This window comes from Platalea leucorodia, assembly GCF_965183815.1.
Source record: "Platalea leucorodia genome assembly, chromosome: 9".
Lineage (NCBI taxonomy): Eukaryota > Metazoa > Chordata > Aves > Pelecaniformes > Threskiornithidae > Platalea > Platalea leucorodia.
Window position 1 is genome coordinate 27,549,838 of NC_138831.1, and position 20,256 is coordinate 27,570,093.

At 42.1% G+C, this 20,256-nt stretch overlaps 2 protein-coding genes across 2 annotated transcripts; both read left to right on the forward strand.

The window, feature by feature from the left end:
- Nucleotides 1-6,571: 6,571 nt before the first annotated feature.
- Nucleotides 6,572-7,515, forward strand: LOC309594890 (olfactory receptor 11L1-like; the record flags this gene model as incomplete). The annotated part of the gene is given in 3 exon segments (XM_082321292.1): nucleotides 6,572-7,099; nucleotides 7,103-7,249; nucleotides 7,252-7,515. Coding segments are annotated over 3 exon segments (939 nt in total).
- Nucleotides 7,516-19,166: 11,651 nt separating this feature from the next.
- On the forward strand, nucleotides 19,167-19,987 carry LOC309594891 (olfactory receptor 5V1-like; the record flags this gene model as incomplete). The annotated part of the gene is given in 2 exon segments (XM_082321293.1): nucleotides 19,167-19,442; nucleotides 19,445-19,987. Coding segments are annotated over 2 exon segments (819 nt in total).
- Between the last annotated feature and the right edge of the window lie 269 nt (nucleotides 19,988-20,256).

Genomic DNA, 20,256 nt, shown 5'->3' on the forward strand with positions numbered 1-20,256 from the left:
GGCACACTGACAGCCCGTGCTGAAATTCAAAGGGTTTCTCAGTTGAGGAAGGGGTGCTTGTGAGAGAAGATGACAGTGTGAGTGTATGCACCTGTTTGCTAGTGAACATAAAGCTGGGCTAGCTGGCAATTAAAAGAAGACACACATAGCAGGTAAGACAGCCCAGGATGTGGGCATGTATATGAGACGGACTGAGGGTCCATGCTTATATACAAGGAATCCGCAAATGCTGGTGAATCTAGAGAGTGAGTGCTTGGGTGTTTTTGCTACTGAACTTCAATTCCAATCAGCCAGAGAGGAGGAACGGGACTTGGATATCTATACGTTTCTTGTGAGTTCTGGTAGTGTTATATGTAGATGCTGTTTAAGTCAGTGCCCTTCTCTGTGGCGGTCTGCATAGCTGACATGTTAGTCTTCTGTGCGCATGCAGGTGTGTGCCTCTCTAGGATACATGCTTGCTACTGGATGAACATGTGAATGGGAAAGCAGCAGCTCCATTTATTGGCCTGGGACAGAGAGACTTCTCGACCTCAGGGTGCACCAGACTGGCCTCCAGTGTCCAGGAAGGACATATCTCTAGGCTCCAGAGTCTTCTGGTGTTGGCAGCCTTGTAACAACCCTTAACACTGTGACCGCTTTTCCAGAATTGGACTGTGGACATGTTGATGGTCAATAGGGTCACATCCAATTCACTTGCAGTTACATCCTACTGCCTACAGAGGGAATTTACCTGCGGCTAAGCTCATCTCCATGATATCCACTATAAACTGGGTAGATTCCGTACACTGCTCTCGAGAAGGATGCATGAAACACGGGGAGTGTACACTGAAGTTATGGTGAACAGGAACAATATCTGTATTGGTTTCTATCAGTTAAGAATCATTTCTTCTCAGCAACATTTCTAGTATTTTTGCTCTAGTAACAAAAGTGTGGGTGGGTTGCGGATATTCTTACAACTGCAAAAAATATTCTGGTGCATGCAAAGGGACAGCAGATGTTCAGTTTCATCATGGCTCCACTGATCTTTCTGGGGGCTAAGAAATTTGCATTAGTAAAACACAGGCCTAGAACATAGATTGTTCCTCATGTTCGTCTTCTCCCTTACGTCTCATTTCAATGTGAGACTTTAATAGCAACTTAGTTTAGTTTACAGCATGTATGAGAAAGCGATACACATGTCCTGTCTCCATGCACAATTAATATCAGGATCCAACTTCATCCTCAGGGATACCTCATTGCTTCTGTTACACTAGAGGGGGCTATTGACTCTCTCTAAGTAAACTCTTTGAATTTAAAATTTTGCTTGATGGTGATTTCAAAAGTGTGTTAATAATGTCAAGGCGGAATCACTAAAATTAGTGTTACTAATGAGTAACAATGGTTTGTTGTCAAGGCATGAAGCAATACAATGATGTTAAAATTAATGACAACAAGACTCCCTTTGGCCACCAAATCAAAGCCTATCATATGAGTAGCTACTACTGCCATGGGCCTCTTAGGTATTTCAGAAAGCAACAGAAACAGCCCTGAGTCTTAAGAGAGTGATTCCAATTAGAAAGATGCCTGGAAGAAGTCATTATATATGAGGCAATGAGGCAATGTGGCTAAGGAAAAGGGCAACTATGGCAGATATGGTCAGGGTAAGAGGGCCGCAGGGCACAGCCAGAGCCCTGGGAAATGTGAAATTGGTATCACACTAACTCCCAGAGCAAAGGTAGTCACAGGAAGGCAATTTACACTGAAGTTGGAAAAAGCCTTAAGAAAGCTAAGCAACATGGTTCCCACACATTTAATAAGTATAAAACCCCATACTTCTCATATCTCTGCCAATTCAAAGTCTGCAGGAATATCTCTAGCAGGCCTTGGTCCAAGATCAGATTGCTGAGCTGTATGTAGGGTATACCTGGGAACCAGGTCTTTCAGCTTCTATAATAGCCGATGCAGATGGAGCCAGTGCCAAGAAAAAAAGAGCTGGAGAGTGATTTGGGTGGCCAGACTGAGTGCTTGCTCTTGTATGTTTTATGCATCTAATGTGGGACTTGGTTCCCTAAGCCTAGGCAGCTAGCATTTAACAACCTTGCCCGGGTCTAGGCAGATACACCACCAATGTCTGTTACTTCACTGGGCTCTGGAAGAGGAACTTGGACACTACTACACTAATAGGCTTTATGTGTGAACACCTATGTGTTGGTGTCTGAATTGGCAGGCTGAATCCTCCCTGTAATGTCAGGTGATATGAATTATCAGCCCATATTGTCAGCTTTCCAGTTTCAGAAAATTAGTTCCATATCACTTACCTATGAGACATTTTTATAGAAATAACAGTCTTTCAGACACAGATTTTGCAGCAGTCTACAGAAAAAGATATGGACACTGAGTCACTAAGCGCTCTCCGTGGCCAGTGTCCAAGCAGTGTACATAAAATTAAAGACCACTCATCATCATCCAAAGTGATACCAGCTATTAATTTACGGTAATGCACATGGAGAAAATCTTTTGGAATAGAGTTAGTAATATAGATCTATAAATAAGATAGAGCAGACTGCAATGATCAGCCATGGGGCTTGATCAAATAAATGTACTTACCAGCCGTCTGCTTACGCACAACTGGCCCCTTTTCTCCCCTTTCTCTGCTTTCTCATCACCCTCTGCTTCTCTGCACTTCTCCCCTCCTCTCAAAAAAACTACCCAGGTGCTGTAACAAGGGGGATGTCCACGTTAAGGTGTGCCAGCTGATGGCCAAACCTGATTTGTGGAACCTTTAACAGGACAACAGCATGAGGAACTGCAGGATGTTACAGATAACCAAAGTACAGTACTATATGTGTAGATGGCCAACCTCAACCTATGGCATCACTAACAAGACAGAAACATGAGAAATGGAAGCACATGTTAAAAGTGGTTAGTAGCTTTAGAGAGCTGATGTCCAGCATAGAAATTAACAAGATATTCATATAAATTTCAAATAAAAGTGTAAAGTCATCAGGTCTTTAAGAACAACATTCTTCGAGTACAAGAACTTTCCATCCTGAGCCTCAGGAAGAAAAACAAACACATCAGAAGACCAGCTTGGCTAAACAGGAAACTCATAGCTACATTGCAAAACAGCTTCATACAGGAGGTGGGAGCCAGGACAGGCTACAAATTAGTAATCTAGAAGCATTGATCAGGCATACAGGGTTGGTGTTAGGAAAGCCAAAGAGTTGAGACTTGCAAGGGAAGTGCAATAAGAAAAGCTTCTACTTACTGTACAGGTAGTAAAAGGCTGAACAAGGGAACTGTAGGACTATCACTGAATGAGCAGCAGAAACAGATGAGACTGTGGCATTTAATACCTTCTCTGCCTCAGTCTTCACCAACAAGGTCTCCCAGGCCTCTGTGATTAGTTAAAGGGTTCAAGAAGGAGAAAAAGCACCAGCAGTGGCTGAGAACTGAGGGAATGCTTGAGAGAACGCAACTCATTCAAGTCCATGGGATCCAGCAGGCTCCACTTGATGACAATTAGAAAACAGGACAATGATGTCCTTGCAAGGCTGGTCTTTATTAGCCTGGAAAACTCATTGTGATCAAAGGAGGTTCCCAAGAACTGGAGGAAGGCAGATGTCACACCCATCTTAAAAAACAGCCTAAACAACAACTGAGGGAGCTGAAGACCAGTCAGCCTCGTGTTAGTCCTGGGGAAAATCATGGAGTGAGTCCTCTTTGATCCCATTTTAGCAAAAACGAAGAAGGAGGAGACTGGGTACTGTCAACGAAGATACAACTGGTGATGCATCATGCTTAATCAACCTGATGATAGCCTTATAGGATAGCCTTCTAGGATTCACAGACAAGAGAGCAGCAGATATCATTTACCTCAACTTTAGAAAGGCTTTCAATACTGTTTCCCATGATACATTGTATACAATTTGGGACATTACAGTTTGGGTAGGTGGACAATCAGACAGGTAAAAAATGGTTCAATACTTGATCTCAGAGGGTGATGGTTAGTGGGTAGTACCATGCCTGAAAGCCAATAATAAGGGAACCCCAATAATAGGGGTATAATCTATCACCCATCTTGTTTAATGCATTTATGAATTGCTTAGAGGAGGCAACAGTTTACTCTCTTCAAGGTTGCAGATGACACCATATTAGAGTGACTAGTTGGTATGTTCAAATGCAGAATGGACATCTAAAGAGACACAGACAGACTGGAGGAATGCGCCAAGAGAAATCTTACTAAATTCAGCAAGAACAAATGCAAAATTCTGCTCCTGGGACGGTAGACCCCCCTTGCAACAGCATGGACTGTGGACTGAGTGACTGGGGATCAGCTCTGCTCAAAAAGACTTACAGCGGTCTCCTCAGGCAGCAAGCTGAACATGAGCCAGAAGTGTGCCCTGACAGCAATGACCAAAAAGACTCTATTAAAAGGATCATAGCTAATAGATCAAGGGAAGAGATTATCTCCCTCTATTTATTTAGAACGGATTAGACCACATCTAGATACCGCTTCCAGTTTTAGGCCTCTCAGTAAAGACAAGTGAAATATCAACAAGCTGGAGTGAGTTCAGTGGAGGGCTACAGGATGGCCAAGGGCTAGAGCAATTTCCCTGTGAGGAGAGGCTAAGGGAGCTGGCTTTATCAGCTTGGAGAAGAGATGGCTTTGGGGGGACCTCGTGGCAGCCTTCCAGTGACTCTCTTTTGTACTGTTAAATCTACTTGGAAGTAGAAAAATCATGAGAACACTTTCTTTAAAGTTTTCCTCATCACTAAGCTTTCAGTTTTCAAAAAAAAAAAAAATTGAAGAATTAGGAAAATATGCTTTTATGTTTTACTCTTTCTAGATCACTGATTGAAAAAAAATATAAATAGGAAATAAGTAGTAAAAAGTCTTTTTTTCACAATTTTTTCTTTTTTTTTCTTCCTACTTTATTCCTGTAACATTTGTGAAGGTAATCAGAAATTATGAAAAATACCCTTGAAAGCCCATCCCTGGTGAACAAGCAGCAACATGATTTGCCTAGACAACTTTCCTAAAGTGTTACTCAGAAGATGTAGTGGAAAGATATAGCCTGTGTGAAATATGCTGTGAAAATGTCCCAGACTGAAATCTTTAATGTATTTTTGTGTGCTTTAAAAAATTCTATTTTTCAAAGTAGAATTTGACTTTAAAATTATTTGAGCTGCTACATATGAACTTTTTCCAGAAAGCAGTTTGGTTAGCTGAAAGATCTGTAATGGTTCTGGTGAATTTTGGATGCAGTTTTTCCAGAGGTTTTCTTCTCTTACTAACAAGCTCTTCCTTGCAGATGTGTGATCAGTCCATTGTTGCTAGGGTGCCCCATGGAGTGTCTCCACCCATGGGATTTCTCCCTAGAGATCCTCAGCAATAACTGAAATCAATGCTTGGTACAGTTCAGCCTTTATCTGCTCCTGTCTGTCTTTATGAAAGTCAAGACTGAACAGGAGGTAGTTCAGTCTAGAAGGGTTTCTCTCCAATATGATGTTGTGGACTATGTAAAGGTTTAGTAATAAGACTCAAACTACAGAGTAAAGGATGATTAAATTCACCAAGTAACTATTTTTCTGATACTGTCATTAATTGTACCTCAACCTGAAAAACCTAAGTTACTGATGTATCCAGTCTGAGACAAGGACCTGAATGCAGATTGAAACCTAGCACTACCTAATGTGTTCACAGGTTGGAAAACAGCTCTGTAAAAATTGGACACATACATACTCAATATTATGCATATTGGTTCATATGTAAATAACTAGATACCACTGCTTGTGCATCAGCTTTTTTATGGATATAGGAACTGGAGTTTATTCTTATGAACTACATTGCTCTTAATCAGTTTCTAGTAACAGATTATTTTCTACTGTTTCCATGCTTCAGGTGGAAATTACATCTTTACTTACGGTATTTAACAAGAAATTATAAGATCGCTGGTGAATCTGTGTGCAAGTTTGCACTCCTCCATGACAGAGCATTTTAAGAGAGATCTTATGTATGTCCTTGTATGTGTATGTTCAGGACCATGCAAATGAGTCCTGAATTTTTTTTAAATTTTTATAAAAAAATCATGTGTGGATTAATGAGTGGCATTTTCAATGCAATAATTGCTGTTGATTATGTATATGAGTTTTTATATTTCTTTCAATGAAAAGTAGATCTTTGGTGGGGGAGTGTGTCTGAGTTCATGTGCTGTATGTGTAAGTTTATGTATACCTTTTTACTATGGATTAGTATAAGTGATATCTCTATATATTTATGCAGCTTCTTATACATATCCTTGTGTGCAAGTGTGGAGAGTGGCTGTCTGCTGGATTATTTGCAATTCATTCTATAATTGTCTATTTGAAGTTCATGAAATACATGTTAAAACTTACATTTCAGGAGGGAGAGAGAGCACGATGGGAGGGAGGGAGGGAGAAAAGGACAGACTGGTAGTGACTTTGATGCTGTTCCCAAAAGTTTATTTGAGAATCATAACCTTTATAGATAATGCTTTCACCACTGAAAGTTAACATATTCTGATATTGATATTTTCCTTAGCAGACAAATCCTAGCTCTTTTCAAGAGATGACAAATGTTACAGCAGTACTGGAATTCAGGCTATTGGGCTTCAGTAGCAACCCACACTGCCAGATCCTGCTATTCACAGTGGTTTTGGTTATTTATATTCTCACCATCCTAGGAAACATCATTATTATTTCAGTGGTGGCACTGGAGCCACAACTTCATTCACCCATGTACAAATTTCTCAAGAACCTTTCTTTCATAGAGGTCTGTTACACCACCACAATTATACCCAAGATGCTGGCCAATCTACTGGCAAAGAGGACGAGCATCTCCTTCTCAGGATGCATGGCACAGCTTTACTACTTCATTTCCCTGGGAGCCACTGAGTGCTACTTCTTGGCAGTGATGGCATATGACCAATACCTTGCGATCTGTGAACGCTTGCACTACGATGTGGCCATGACTGCTGAGTGTTATACCTGTCTGGCTGTGGGCTCCTGGGTCACTGGTGTTTTCACTGGTTTTGTGCCCTGTCTGATGGTATCCAGACTGCATTTCTGCAGTTACAACCTCATTGATCACTTCTTCTGAGATATCTCTCCACTGTTGAAGCTCTCATGCTCAGACACCACTGTCACAGAAGCTGTCATCTTCATCCTCTCTCTCCTGGTCCTTTCCAGCTGCTGTCTGGTAACTGTTGTCTCATACCTACTTATAATTCTCAGTATCCTGAGAATTAGGAACCCTCTGCTTCTGGAAAAAGAATTACCTTCTCCACCTGCAGCTCACACCTCATGGTAGTGACTATACACTATGGTACAATGATTTCCATGTATGTCCGTCCCACCTACAACCTATCATCAGAGCTCAATAAGGCTGTATCTGTGCTCTACACAGTAGTCACACCCCTTCTGAACCCAGTAATCTACAGCTTGAGAAACAAAGCATTCAGGAAGGCCTTGGAAAAAATAGTCATCAGACACCATCATCTTCATTCTTTGTAAGCTGGGAACACTTCAAGACTGATTCTTGTTGATATTCAGGCTCTTTGTTGTATTCTGACTACAGAACAGGTTATTAGCATGAGCATGAGTAACAGCAACAGTTGTTGCTGCTTTTTTATAAAAAAAAATTCAAGGCAGTTATTACTGTAAACCAAAATGACTCCTGGACTATATAATGTTTCACTTTCCTCTTTTTCTTCTTTTTCCTCTTCCCCTCTCTCTTTGCCCACCATTTAATTTATTTCTTATTACTATTATAACTACTATCTGAATTGCACTTTTTTTCTTGTTAGTGCACAGACACAAATACACATGAATATCCAAAGGGTAATATATGATTTTAAATTTACAAATTATTTGCATTTCCTTGCTTGTAGATTTTTCTCTTGGTTTGCCTGATCAATTTTTTTTTTTAATTCACTGATTCAGAATAAATGTCTTTCTGTTTTTCTTATGCTTCATTTGGGGCATGTGAAACCAATCTCTTGACATAAAGTAGAAAAAGTGCCTTTTATGAGGAAAATGTATCTCAGAAACACATTTTTATTGTTGCCTTACAATAATTTAAAACTATGAGAAGTCAATGTGATATAGCTGAATTTATTAAATGCACTGTTCCTTTCTTTTCACCTTTAGGCAATATTTCAGGTGCTGAGACAGCAGTGAATACTCTTACATTACTACATGTAGAGTATTTAGAACATTTGCTGGAGATTGTGAGATATGATAGAGAAGCCTTAGGAGACTTGCATCCTTCTGCAGCAGCTGCTTTATTCCACTGAATGACCCATGGACCCAAAAATGATATTGGTGATAGGGACTGCAAAGAGCCAGAACAGTCTGAAAGATGCACAGCTACCATGGTGCTGCTAAAGACAGACACCAGAGCAAGCACTCCACTGAGTTCTTACTGTTGTCTGCATCTGGAGCAATTAAATTGTCTGTACCCATGTCTTCTCACCGGCTCTAGCTGGAGCCCAAGGTAAGGAGCCAAGGACAGAACTGTACCAGAATCTGAAGACTACTCTGAAGACTACCATCATAAGATATTGAATGCAAACAGCAGTGAGAGTAGTATTGCCTGACTTCAGCCACCCACAGTTACAAGCCTTAGACTAATCATCTAGATCAGGATTCATGACAGCTAGTTGAGGAGACCAACTCAGGTGCATAAAGAGAAATCACTAGTGATATCTCTGTGACATATTAGATGCTCCAGAGCAAAGCTTTTGGTTGGCAGAATTGGCACTAGATCTGCCAGAGACCAGCCCCTCCTTTTGGAGTGACAATTGGAGGCCACTCAGGACACTATAGGGCATTTACAATGACAATAAATGCTTGTGTTTAGGCAGCTGATTTTCTTCCCAGATATAAACTTTGGATGAGATGAATACACCTTTCTGTCTATTCCTCCTGAGTTTGTCTTTCCCACAGCCAGACTAGTCTAACGCAGAAAAATCCAGGAACGTGTCTGTCAGATTCTCACCCTTTCAGTATAGCAGCAACGACTATCAATGTAATTTTCTAACAAATGTTATCAGAATACCTATGTTCAGTTGATTCCATGATACCATGGTATCCTCTCTGTGAAAGACTAATTTACTATCAAATAATTAATGCTTGGTGACATAAGTGGTAAGGTGATTAATAAAGTCTACTAAAAAAGGGCTAATCCAAAATAAAGCTTGTAAAAAAATAAAATGTTTTTTTAACTTTTAATTAATGACTTTTTTTTCATGAAGTGACTCTTCAAAATCCATCTGCATCCTGGAAATTGTTCACATGCTTCTGTAACTGTTTTTATTTGTTGAAAGAAAATGTTTTTTTGTGTATGATGAATGCCTGTATTCCCAATATTCTAGCTAGCTAAATAATCGGTACACGTCTGACATTTTCCTTTTATAAAATAATACATTCATTTGTTTTCTTGTCTACCTGTCAAATATTTTCTCCTGCTATATTTGTCCTACCTAATATTTGCCTTTTTAATTCTTGGACAAATACTAATCAAGACTGTTGTCATTAATTCCCATCTCTAATCATCTTTCTCCCCATCAGTTGCCAAGGCGAGCAGTTTCAGAGCCAGCAGGATCAGCAGCAGGGCGGTCTAGCACAGGGCACAGTGGGGTTTCCTGATCCCAGGGAGCCTCAGGGGAGCTGAGAGAGATGCCAGGAACCCACAGCTCACGTGACAGCAGCTGACGAGACCTGGGCGGGGCCAGGAGCAACGGCGGCCAAGGCCGTCCGCCACATATAAAGGAAGCCCTTAGGGAGTGCAAGTGACCAGGAGTGCCGTGAACAGGGTGGGCAAACAGGACGTGGCACGTCAGCAAGGGCATGGCGTGGCAGTTTGCACAGAAGGGAGTGCAGGAAGGGCACTGAAGATCAGCCAGGGAGCAATGGTCTCCACTTGGCAAAAAGCCATGGCTTCGCTAAGCTCTGCACCCACCATGACTAACACAGCTTCCCAGACAGAGCTCTGATGGGAACGCGCTGCCACCCAGGTGTCAGGCTGCAGGGTGTGCCCTACACCAGTACCGGATGGCAGCAGTGAGCACGTGTTTGGGAGGTGCACCCAGGGAGAGGAGCTCCTCTGCTTAGTGACAGAGCTCCAGTAGGAGGTGAGCGGGCTGAGGAGTAAAAGGGAATGTGAGAGTGAGATAGATTACTGGAATCACACTCCACCTTCCCTGAGACAGGCCCAGCAGGCAGACGGCACCCATGACACAGAAGATTCCCTATCCTCTCTCCACCCAGCTGAACATAGTGACTTAAGGGATAGGGGGCAATGGCGACAAGTTCCTGCCTGGCGCAGCAGGTGTGTCTCCTGTGTGACTACCCCACCTTCCCAGGTGCCATTACAAAACAGGTATGAAGCTCTGCAAGTGGAACCAAACAATGACAGGATCAATGGTACATCCAGCTCGGAGGTGTCACCAAGGTTAAGTCAGCCTACACCTGGCATCAAAACTGCTACCACAAAGAAAAAAAGATGGGTCTTTGTCATCCTGAGGGGAACAGAAGGCCCGATACGCAGACCAGACACACTTAGGGAAGTCTGCTGCCTCCCTGGGGCCCGGGTTAAAGATGTGAAGAGAAAGCTTCCTACCCTGGTATGGCCCTCAGATTACTATCCATTGTTGGTTTTTGAGGTAGGCAGTGAGGAAGTCGCAACTAGAAGTCTAAGGGCAATCAAGAGAGACTTCAGGGCTTTGGAACAACTGGTTAAGGGATCAGGAGCACAAGTAGTGTTCTCCTCTGTCCTTGCAGTTGCAGGGAATGATGAGGAAGGATGCAGAGAGAGCCAGCAGATCAATACCTGGCTTCAAGCCCGGTGTCTCCGGCAAGATTTTGGGTTTTTTGATCATGGGTCAGTTTACATGTCACCAGGCCTGCTGGCAACAGACGAGGTACACCTGTCTCAACGGGGGAAAAGAATCCTGGCACAGGAGTTAGCAGGGCTCATTGAAAGAGCTTTAAACTAGATTGGAAGGGGAAAAAGGGGTAAAACCAGGCTTGCTAGAGATAAGCCTGGGGGTGGCACACCAACATTTGAGGGATGGTGTGCTAGCAAGGTCCTTCAGTGTGCCACCTCAGTGGAGGCAAGGGATGGAGATCCATGTGGCAGTAAAGACACAAGGGCTATGGATGTGTTAGAAACCACAGAAGTGCCTAAGAATGTTCATGTAGGAACTAGGGCTTCTCTCCCCAGAAAGGTGGCAGGAGGAATAGCCCAACTGAAGTGCATCTACGCCAATGCACACAGCATGAGCAACAAACAGGAGGACCTGGAAGCTGTTCTGCGGCAGGAGAACTATGACATGGTTGCCATCATGGAAACATGGTGGGATGACTCGCACAACTGGAGTGCTTCAATGGACGGCTATAAACTCTTCAGAAGGGGCAGGCAAGGAAGGAGAGGCAGTGGGGTAGCCTTGTATGTTAGGGAATGTTTTTTATTGTGTAGAGCTTAATGATGGTGATGATATGGTTGACTGTTTATGGGTAAGAATCAGGGGGAAGGCCAATAAGGCAGGTATCATGGTGGGAGTCTTTTATAGACCACCAAAGCAGGATGAAGAGGCAAACGAAGTATTCTATAAGCTGCTGTGAGAAGTCTCACGATTGCTAGCCCTTGTTCTCATGGGGGTCTTCAACTTACCACATGTCTGCTGGAAGTACAATACAGCAGAGAGGAAACAGTCTAGGAGGTTCCTGGAGTGTGTGGAAGATAACTTCCTGACATAGCTGGTGAGCGAAGGCACCCCGTTGGACCTGATTTTGTGAACAGAGAAGGACTGGTGGGTGATGTGACAGTTGGAGGCTGTCTTGGGCATAGCAATCATGACATGATAGAGTTCTTGATTCTTGGAGAAGTAAGGAGGTGGCTCAGCAGAACTGCTACCTTGGACTTTCAGAGACCAGACTTTGGCCTGTTTAGAAGATGGTTGACAGAGTCCCTTGGGAGGCAGTCCTGAAGGGCAAAGGAGTCCAGGAAGGCTGGACATTCTTCAAGAAGGAAGTCTTACAGGCACAGGAGCAGGCTGTCCCCATGTGCCGAAAGATGAGCCGACAGGGGAGAAGACCAGCCTGGCTGAAGAGAGAGCTTTGGCTGGAACTCAGGAAAAAAAGGAGAGTTTATGACCTTTGGAAGAAAGGGCAGGCAACTCAGGAGGACTACAAGGATGTTGTGAGGTTATGCAGGGAGATTAGAAGGGCCAAAGCCCAGCTGGAACTTAAACTGGCTACTGCTGTAAAAGACAACAAAAAAATGTTTGGAAGAAACAGAGAGAAACGGAGGAAATTAAACCGCTGTCTACCCTGCCCAGTCTCTGAAAGGACCCTTCTATTGTGGGGCTGCTGAGGGTCATTGTAAGTTTTGTTCATAAATCATGGAGATCTAGACAACATCACAAAATCTAAAACATGATGCATTTTATTTACAAGAAGAATCCGTATTTGGCTAGAAAAACTGCATCCTTGAACTGTCCATTTTCTGCACTGACAGTAAAGTGAACCTAAATTGACTTGATCAGATAATGATGATAATGATATGGTATGATGTTAGTTAGGCTAAGACTAATCTAATTCCTGTTTCTTCTCAATTATTTATCTTTACATAGCAGCAATGTCTGTTCTTTGGCCAAGTAAGAGAGAGTGTTTTGAGTCCATCCATAAGTCCATAACTTGACATATATCACCACATCTGTACTGCTTATCACTTGGAGCAATCCCTGCCTCAGCACTCTCCCAAAGCCTTTCATGCCTGTGCACTCAGAGGTCAATCTCTGCATGCCATGAAAAATACCTGTCTTTTCTCCATGGTCTAAATCATAGAATCATAGAATTGTTAAGGTTGGAAAAGACCCTTAAGATCATCGAGTCCAACCATTAACCTATCACTGCCAAGTCCATCACTAAACCATGTCCTCAAGCACCACATCTATCCATTCTTTAAATACCTCTAGGGATGGAGACTCAAGCACTTCCCTGGGTAGCCTGTTCCAATGCTTGACAACCCTTTCGGTGAAGAAGTTTTTCCTAATATCCAACCTAAACCTCCCCTGGCACAGCTTGAGGCCGTTTCCTCTCATCCTATCACTCGTTACTGGGGAGAAGAGACCAACACCCACCTCACTACAACCTCCTTTCAGGTAGTTGTAGAGACTGATGAGGTCTCCCCTCAGCCTCCTCTTCTCCAGACTAATCAACCCCAGCTCCCTCAGCTGCTCCTCGTAAGACTTGTTCTCTAGACCCTTCACCAACTTCGTTGCCCTTCTCTGGACGCGCTCCAGCACCTTGATGTCCTTCTTGTAGTGAGGGACCCAAAACTGAACGCAGTACTCGAGGTGCGGCCTCACCAATGCCGAGTACAGGGGCACTATCACCTCCCTGGTCCTGCTGGCCACACTATTCTTGATACAGGCCAGGATGCCATTGGCCCTCTTGGCCACCTGAGCCCACTGCTGGCTCATGTTCAGGCGGCTGTCGACCAACACCCCTAGCTCCTTTTCCGCCAGGCAGCTCTCCAGCCACTCCTCCCCCAGCCTGTAGCGTTGCATGGGGTTGTGACCGAAGTGTAGGACTCGGCACCTAGCCTTGCTGAATCTCATGGAGTTGGCCCCGGCCCAACGATCCAGCCTGTCCAGTTCCCTCTGCAGGGCCTTCCTATCCTCCAGCAGATCGACACTTCCACCCATGATGATCATAACGTTTCTCATTTTGGGTCTTAACAGAGGACTCTGTCCATATTTTCATTTTGAGTGATGCTTCTCAAACCCCTCAGCACAGAACTGCTCTGCCATTTTCTTATGGGTGACTACAGACCCTCTGTCAGTGATGAATATTCTCCTGTCCAGGTTTGATATTGTACACGTGTGCTCTGTGAAAAGAAGTGTGGCATGAAAGCACAAAGCTTTGAGGTATAATACCGGAAGACTAAACCAAGATGGGAAAGACAGGGTGTCGTCCTACCCTTGCTGATGAAAAGAGATCACAAGAATTATGATACCACTAAAATATATTTGAATTTAATTTGGGAATGGGCCAGAAGGGATCCTTGAAGAGATTTTTCATTCATGTGAGACAGACTTTAAACACACTAAAAGGAAAAAAAAATCACCTCCCATTTCCCTCTTCTGTGTATCCATCTACATATTTGAATATTTGTCTACCTAGAGTTTATTCAAAATCCAGTGAAGTATATATTTATGAATTCTTCTAATTTCAGAATTCTAATTCTTCTGATTTAGGAATGAAATTTTTTTTTTCTGTTTACTTAAATTTTACCTAGATGGAAATCTTTTTGAAACAGGTTAAAGCTGACAATAAAGACAAAAGACAAATATATGATGGTGGAGAATCTTGTTGATTTATTTGGTCATGTAGTAGTAGTATCACAGGATCTACATGGAAATGAAAAATTTCAGAGAAAACCATGGTTGAATGAGTGGTTATGCACCAAGTTTCTTCTTCTAGCTAGGATTCCCATGATGCAAACTTTTTTTTTTTTTTCTCATACATAGGATATCCATCCTTGCAGCATGCTTGATAGGAGACAAAGACTACTGAACAACATCAGCCACTTGCCCTGAATGTCATTCCACTACAAACATGTTGTCTCAGTTATATTTTTGTAAAACTGTGGTAAATCCATGGATGAGTACCACACCATAGTTGCAAAGATGGTGAAAGGGGATAAATCATTAATAGCAGCTTTCTTTGGCATACTAGGCAAAATACATGCAATTACAGAAAGTCAAGCTCAGGCAAAAAGTCTTTTGAGAAAAAGCAAAGAGAGGATATATAGAAAAAAAGGGAAGCTATGTCATCTCTTTCTACTGCTGGGGTACGGTAGTTCTTTCAGATGGGATGCACCTGTTCCTATTTAGACATCCAGACTATGGGCACCATATTTCTATATGAACTTGTCCTGGTTTCAGCTGGGATAGAGTTAGTTTTCTTAGTAGCCAGTAGAGTGCTGTGTTTTGGATTTAGGATGAGAATAATGTTGATAACGCACTGATGTTTTGGTTCTTGCTGAGCAGAGTTTACACTAGTCAAGGACTTTTCAGCTTCTTGTGCTCTGCCAGGTGCATAAGAAGCTGGGAGGGAGCATAGCTAGGACAGCTGACCCAGACTGGCCAAAGGGCTATTCCATACCATATGACATCATGCTCAGTAGATAAGCTGGGGGAAGAAGAAGGAAGGAGTGGACATTTGGAGTGATGACATTTGTCTTCCCAAGTAACCGTTACGTGTGACGGAGCCCTGCTTTCCTGGGGATGGCTGAACACCTGCCTGCCGATGGGAAGTAGCGAATGAATTCCTTGCTTTGCTTTGCTTGCGCGCGCGGCTTTTTCTTTACCTATTAAACTGTCTTTATCTCAACCCATGAGTTTTCTCACTTTTACTCTTCTGATTTTCTCCCCCATCCCATGGGGGGGGAGTGAGCGAGCGGCTGTGTGGTGCTTAGTTGCTGGCTGGGGTTAAACCACGACACAACCATATAGGGACATTAAGATACAGGTACATTAAGTAGCTATCTGTCTCAGCTGTTATTTCCATAGTAAGCGCCAAAGATTAGGAGAATAAAGTCCATCATTTAGCCAAGAGATAAGCAATAAAAGAATCCACAATGTGAAGCTTATCTCGGATGATCTTGGGAGGGATGCTTGTAATATTAATGATCACTGCTTTTAATTGATCTCTTCATTTCAGCCAAAATATCCAAGATATGATGATTTATTTCACTTGGTCTCAGCATTACTTAGTAGACAGTTTGTGTTTCCAGTATCACGGAGGCCAGAGGTACACGGCAGTCTTCAAAACAGAATGGCTAATGAAAGAAATTGTAAGGTGCAATACTGGGAGTATAAGAAACTAGCTAATAGCCTATTATTATTATTTTTTCTGTCTTGGAATAAGCTCCTAGCTCAAAATATTCAGAGTTTCATACACAAGAGAGAATCATCCCAGAGGCAGCCAGGAAATATTAAGGCTTCAAAAGTAAGGCTAAGAATTTAGAGTTAGGAATATGAAAAGAGATGAGCTGCAAAGGAAGAGGTGTATAATAGACTCTTCCCCAGTACATAACCAGGACGAACACGGAGGAGCATCTCTTTTCATGGGGTAAACTGTATTGCATGTTTTTACATACAATGTTTGACTTAAAGATGCAGAGACTGAGAGCAAGGATTAAAAGACAAGCGATGTAGATCAGAGATGAGAGAGAGAACTTCAAGAAAGCTTTATGTTGTATTTTTGGAAACATTGACTTATATTTTCTGTCTAACAGTTCTATTAACACAAGGGACAGTCAAGAGGAAGACACTGTATCATTTTAGCTTGTATACCATGAATCATCCTCCCTAGTTATCTGCATATCTGTCAATGTTTCTGTCTTTCTAGTCACTCAGTTTTAACTTGTTCCTCATTTTCATGTTAGAAGTAGGTCAGTTCACTGTTATTTTGCTCTCTTCTATGGATTTGAGAGTATACATACATGAACATCACTATTTCATTACAGTATTTTCTACTAACAAATTCATTCAATATATTTTAGTGCCTTTTTCCAGGGAGAGGATACAAGAATTGCATACAGGTAATGACATCTTAAGAAAAGAAGCAACTTTTTTCATTGGTGAGTACACAAATCCCAAACCAAGTAATTCAGTGAATGTATGGGGTTTTTTTTAAGTACTATGAGTTAGTGTTCATGTTCATGTTCATGATCTAGGCTCTTTGTGTAGCCAAAGGAAACAAATTGGCTATTCCAGGAGTGACTCAGAATATGTGTCCAAGACAGGCAGAATGAATTTGCAATTAAAGGTGCTAGTCTCCGCTAATTATCTGTTATCTGCTACAACTAAGCTCTGGGCTCACTTTAAAATTCACAGAAAAAAAATAGAAACTTTCATAGTACTATGATTTTTGTTAAATTCCTCTACAAATGTGAAGATAATATAAATGTAAGAAAGAATAACACTATTAAATTCACTATAAGACTAGTGAATAACACTACAGAATTTCTCCCAATGGCTTTAAAATGGCAGTCTGCAATGATTAGTGTCATCAATGCTGTGGAAGGTAAAAGGGTAAAAGACATTCCACCTTTAATATCAAATTGCAAGATCAATTACATTCTAATGACTCAACTCTCTCAGCCTATCTTCTTATTTATTTTTTTCATTTTAGCTTTCAAAACTAGAATGGTTGAGCAAAATATAGTTTTAATTTGGCATTTGAAAAAAAAAAATTGATTTCTTGACTAACTTCTGGGTTTTTTTTCCCTCCACAAAACTAGTTTGTATTCATTTAAATGCACACTACAGTTTTTAGCAGTGATCATAAAATCTTCTCCATTGTGGATTTTTTTTTATGATGTCACTTTCTTTTAAACATCAGGGAGTCTCTCTTCTGTAAATGAAGAGGGGAAAAAAAAGTTAGAAAAAGTGTACTTATTTCTCATATCTTAAGTATCATCTTCTAGAGATTCCTTTTCTTTTTTTTTCTAGATGAAATAACAGGAGGATCTAAGCAACTAGCTTTGATTTTTGTGAATAGCTTTTACATAAATCCAACAGGGAGACAGTATCACACTGGTTGTTACCTAAGAACTTGCTGATAACAAAAATTTTCTGACAAGTAAGCGTTTCCCATTTCCAGGCTGAAGTGCCTAAATGAAAGAAACCAAGATGTTGGTAATGATTTAAACTAAAAGAATTCATTGCTGTGTTGTAGGACATCACGTGACACACTGTGAATGCCTTTGATCTTCTTATAGTGTCATGATAGCTCTGGGATCAAACTCACACTCACATCTGATCTCCCTGAGTGCCAAAAACATGGCTTGATTTTGTCTGAACTCAGGAGTGAACCAGCTGGCTCTTTAGAGAGGCAAACCAAAGCAAAGGGTGGGGATGGAAGATGTGGGAACTGATTCATCGTGTAGATCTGCTCCTTGAGATGCTGAAGATGCAAACTGGATGGAGATATTTGGTCCTGAGAACTTGAGTCTGAACTCTACAAACTACCAAAGGGAAGGTGACTATGGTCCATCTCAATCCTTGGCCAAGATAGCTTTCTAGACTGCTTTCTGAGTTGGAAACACCTATATAATTGAGATGCATCATATGTTTGTGCATCTTGTGACATCTCTCCTCAGTTATGTGACTAACAACATAACAATGAGGAAAATATTCTGTTTTGGACTACTACTTTTCCTGATTAATCCCCACTCTTATATTGGAGAGTATAATAGGAAACTTTTTTAGCAAAGTGTATGTGTATAGGAAATATTCCTTGGAAGTTCTCTGCTTTAAAGTACAATTATCTGTTATGTGGTCATCCTCCTGTCTGTAAACATCAGGATGTATAATTCCCCCAAATTCCACTTATCCCTGGCTTAGAGTGGACACCTTAAAGACAGTCTGGAACACTGAGCCTGTGGGGGTATTCTGCAGCCACAGCCTTTGGATATGTCGTATTTCGGCCCTGAGTCAAACCAGAAACACATAGAATAGACTTCCTAAGAACTGAGGCAACCTTGCACTGAGTGTCTAGTTCAGGATTAAGGTCATGAGTGCAGAGGAATTCTGGTCCAGCCAGAATTGCTGTCATCTTCCCATGTTTGATGATGGGCACTTCTGGGACTTAAGCCTGTTTGTCATGAAGAAAGTGTATCTTAGGCAAGTCAGAGAACTGTAAGGACTTCTTTCCCAGGCCTCCTCCTTGTGTGGAGCTTGAAAGGCATTTGTAAGAGGACATGAAGGAGGAGGAGGAAATGTCTGTTGGGCTCAGTGGGGAGGACAGCTCACGTCTAACCCTGTCTCCACAGCTCTGTCGGAAACCCTGCTTCTCAGCTAGGACTGAAATTGACGCACCCCACCCCTGCTCCTGACATTGAATACTGCACAAGGTTGGTTGTTTGCCTGTCTCTGCTACCTGGGAGTCAGCTAGTGCAACTTTAGTATGTCCTGATTCCACTGGCTGACATGATGGTTTTTTCCTCCTCAGGCAACATACTGTGAATGGAAAACCAAACAAGTGCAAGTGAGTTTGTTCTCTTGGGACTTACAAGTGACACACACCTTCAAAGCCTCCTCTTCTTTGTGTTTTCAGTTGTTTATTTCATCACTCTGTTTGGAAATATGGTGATCATGATTGTGATAAGTACTGATCCCCACCTTCACTCCCCTATGTACTTCTTCCTTTTTCACTTAGCCCTCACAGACATCTGTTATGCTACCACCATTGTTCCTTATATGCTGGTGAATTTCGTAGTGAAGCAGAAAACCATTGACTTCAGTGCCTGTATTATCCAGATGTCCTTAATCCTTCTCTCAGCTGGTAGTGAAATTTTCATGCTCTCAGCAATGGCATATGACCGATATGTTGCCATATGTAAACCACTACACTACCAAGAGATATTATGAACAAACTTATCTGTAGCCAGCTGGTGGGGGGTGCATGGGCAATGGGGGCCTTACACTCCATTATAAACACACTGCCAATGCTAAATGTGCAATTCTGCAAGTACACAGAAATTAAGCATTTCAGCTGTGAGTTGCCCCCTCTCTTAACTGTAGCTTGCGGTAGGACCTTCCTCAATAAACTTGTTCTTCAGTCTTCTGCTGTGATCTTTGGGTCAAGCTCCTTTCTGCTCACTCTCATCTCCTACATCTATATCATCTCTACTGTCCTGAAGATACAGTCTGCAAAAGGCAGGCACAAAGCTTTCTCCACTTGCAGCTCCCACCTCATCGTTGTGGTTTTGCTATACACAACTGCTCTCTTCCAGTATACAAAACCCAGTTCAGTCTTGTCATTCATTCTAGATCAACTGTTTTCCATCCAGTACAGCATTTTAACCCCCATGCTAAATCCCATCATCTACAGCCTGAAAAATAATGATGTGAAAAGAGCTTTGGGCAGAATGTTAGGGAAAATTCAAGTTTTGCAATCGGTGTAACTACCTCTAAGCTGTACTTTTCAAATAAATGCAATTTAAAATATGGAGCTATAAAAAAGCAACTGTCCTATATGTTAAGGGATATTAAGAGTGGCCATCATGTCCCACAGCTTTGGATCCAAGACTCCATCTTGCCTGGCCGCTGGAGCCCAGTCTGGTGTGCTGGGCACCTGGGGTCTCTGCTCAGGCTGAGGATCATGGCTGACACTTATCCGTCTGCAGGTTCAACCAGTAGCGAAGCTGAGCACGTGCCCTAAAGGACACTGACA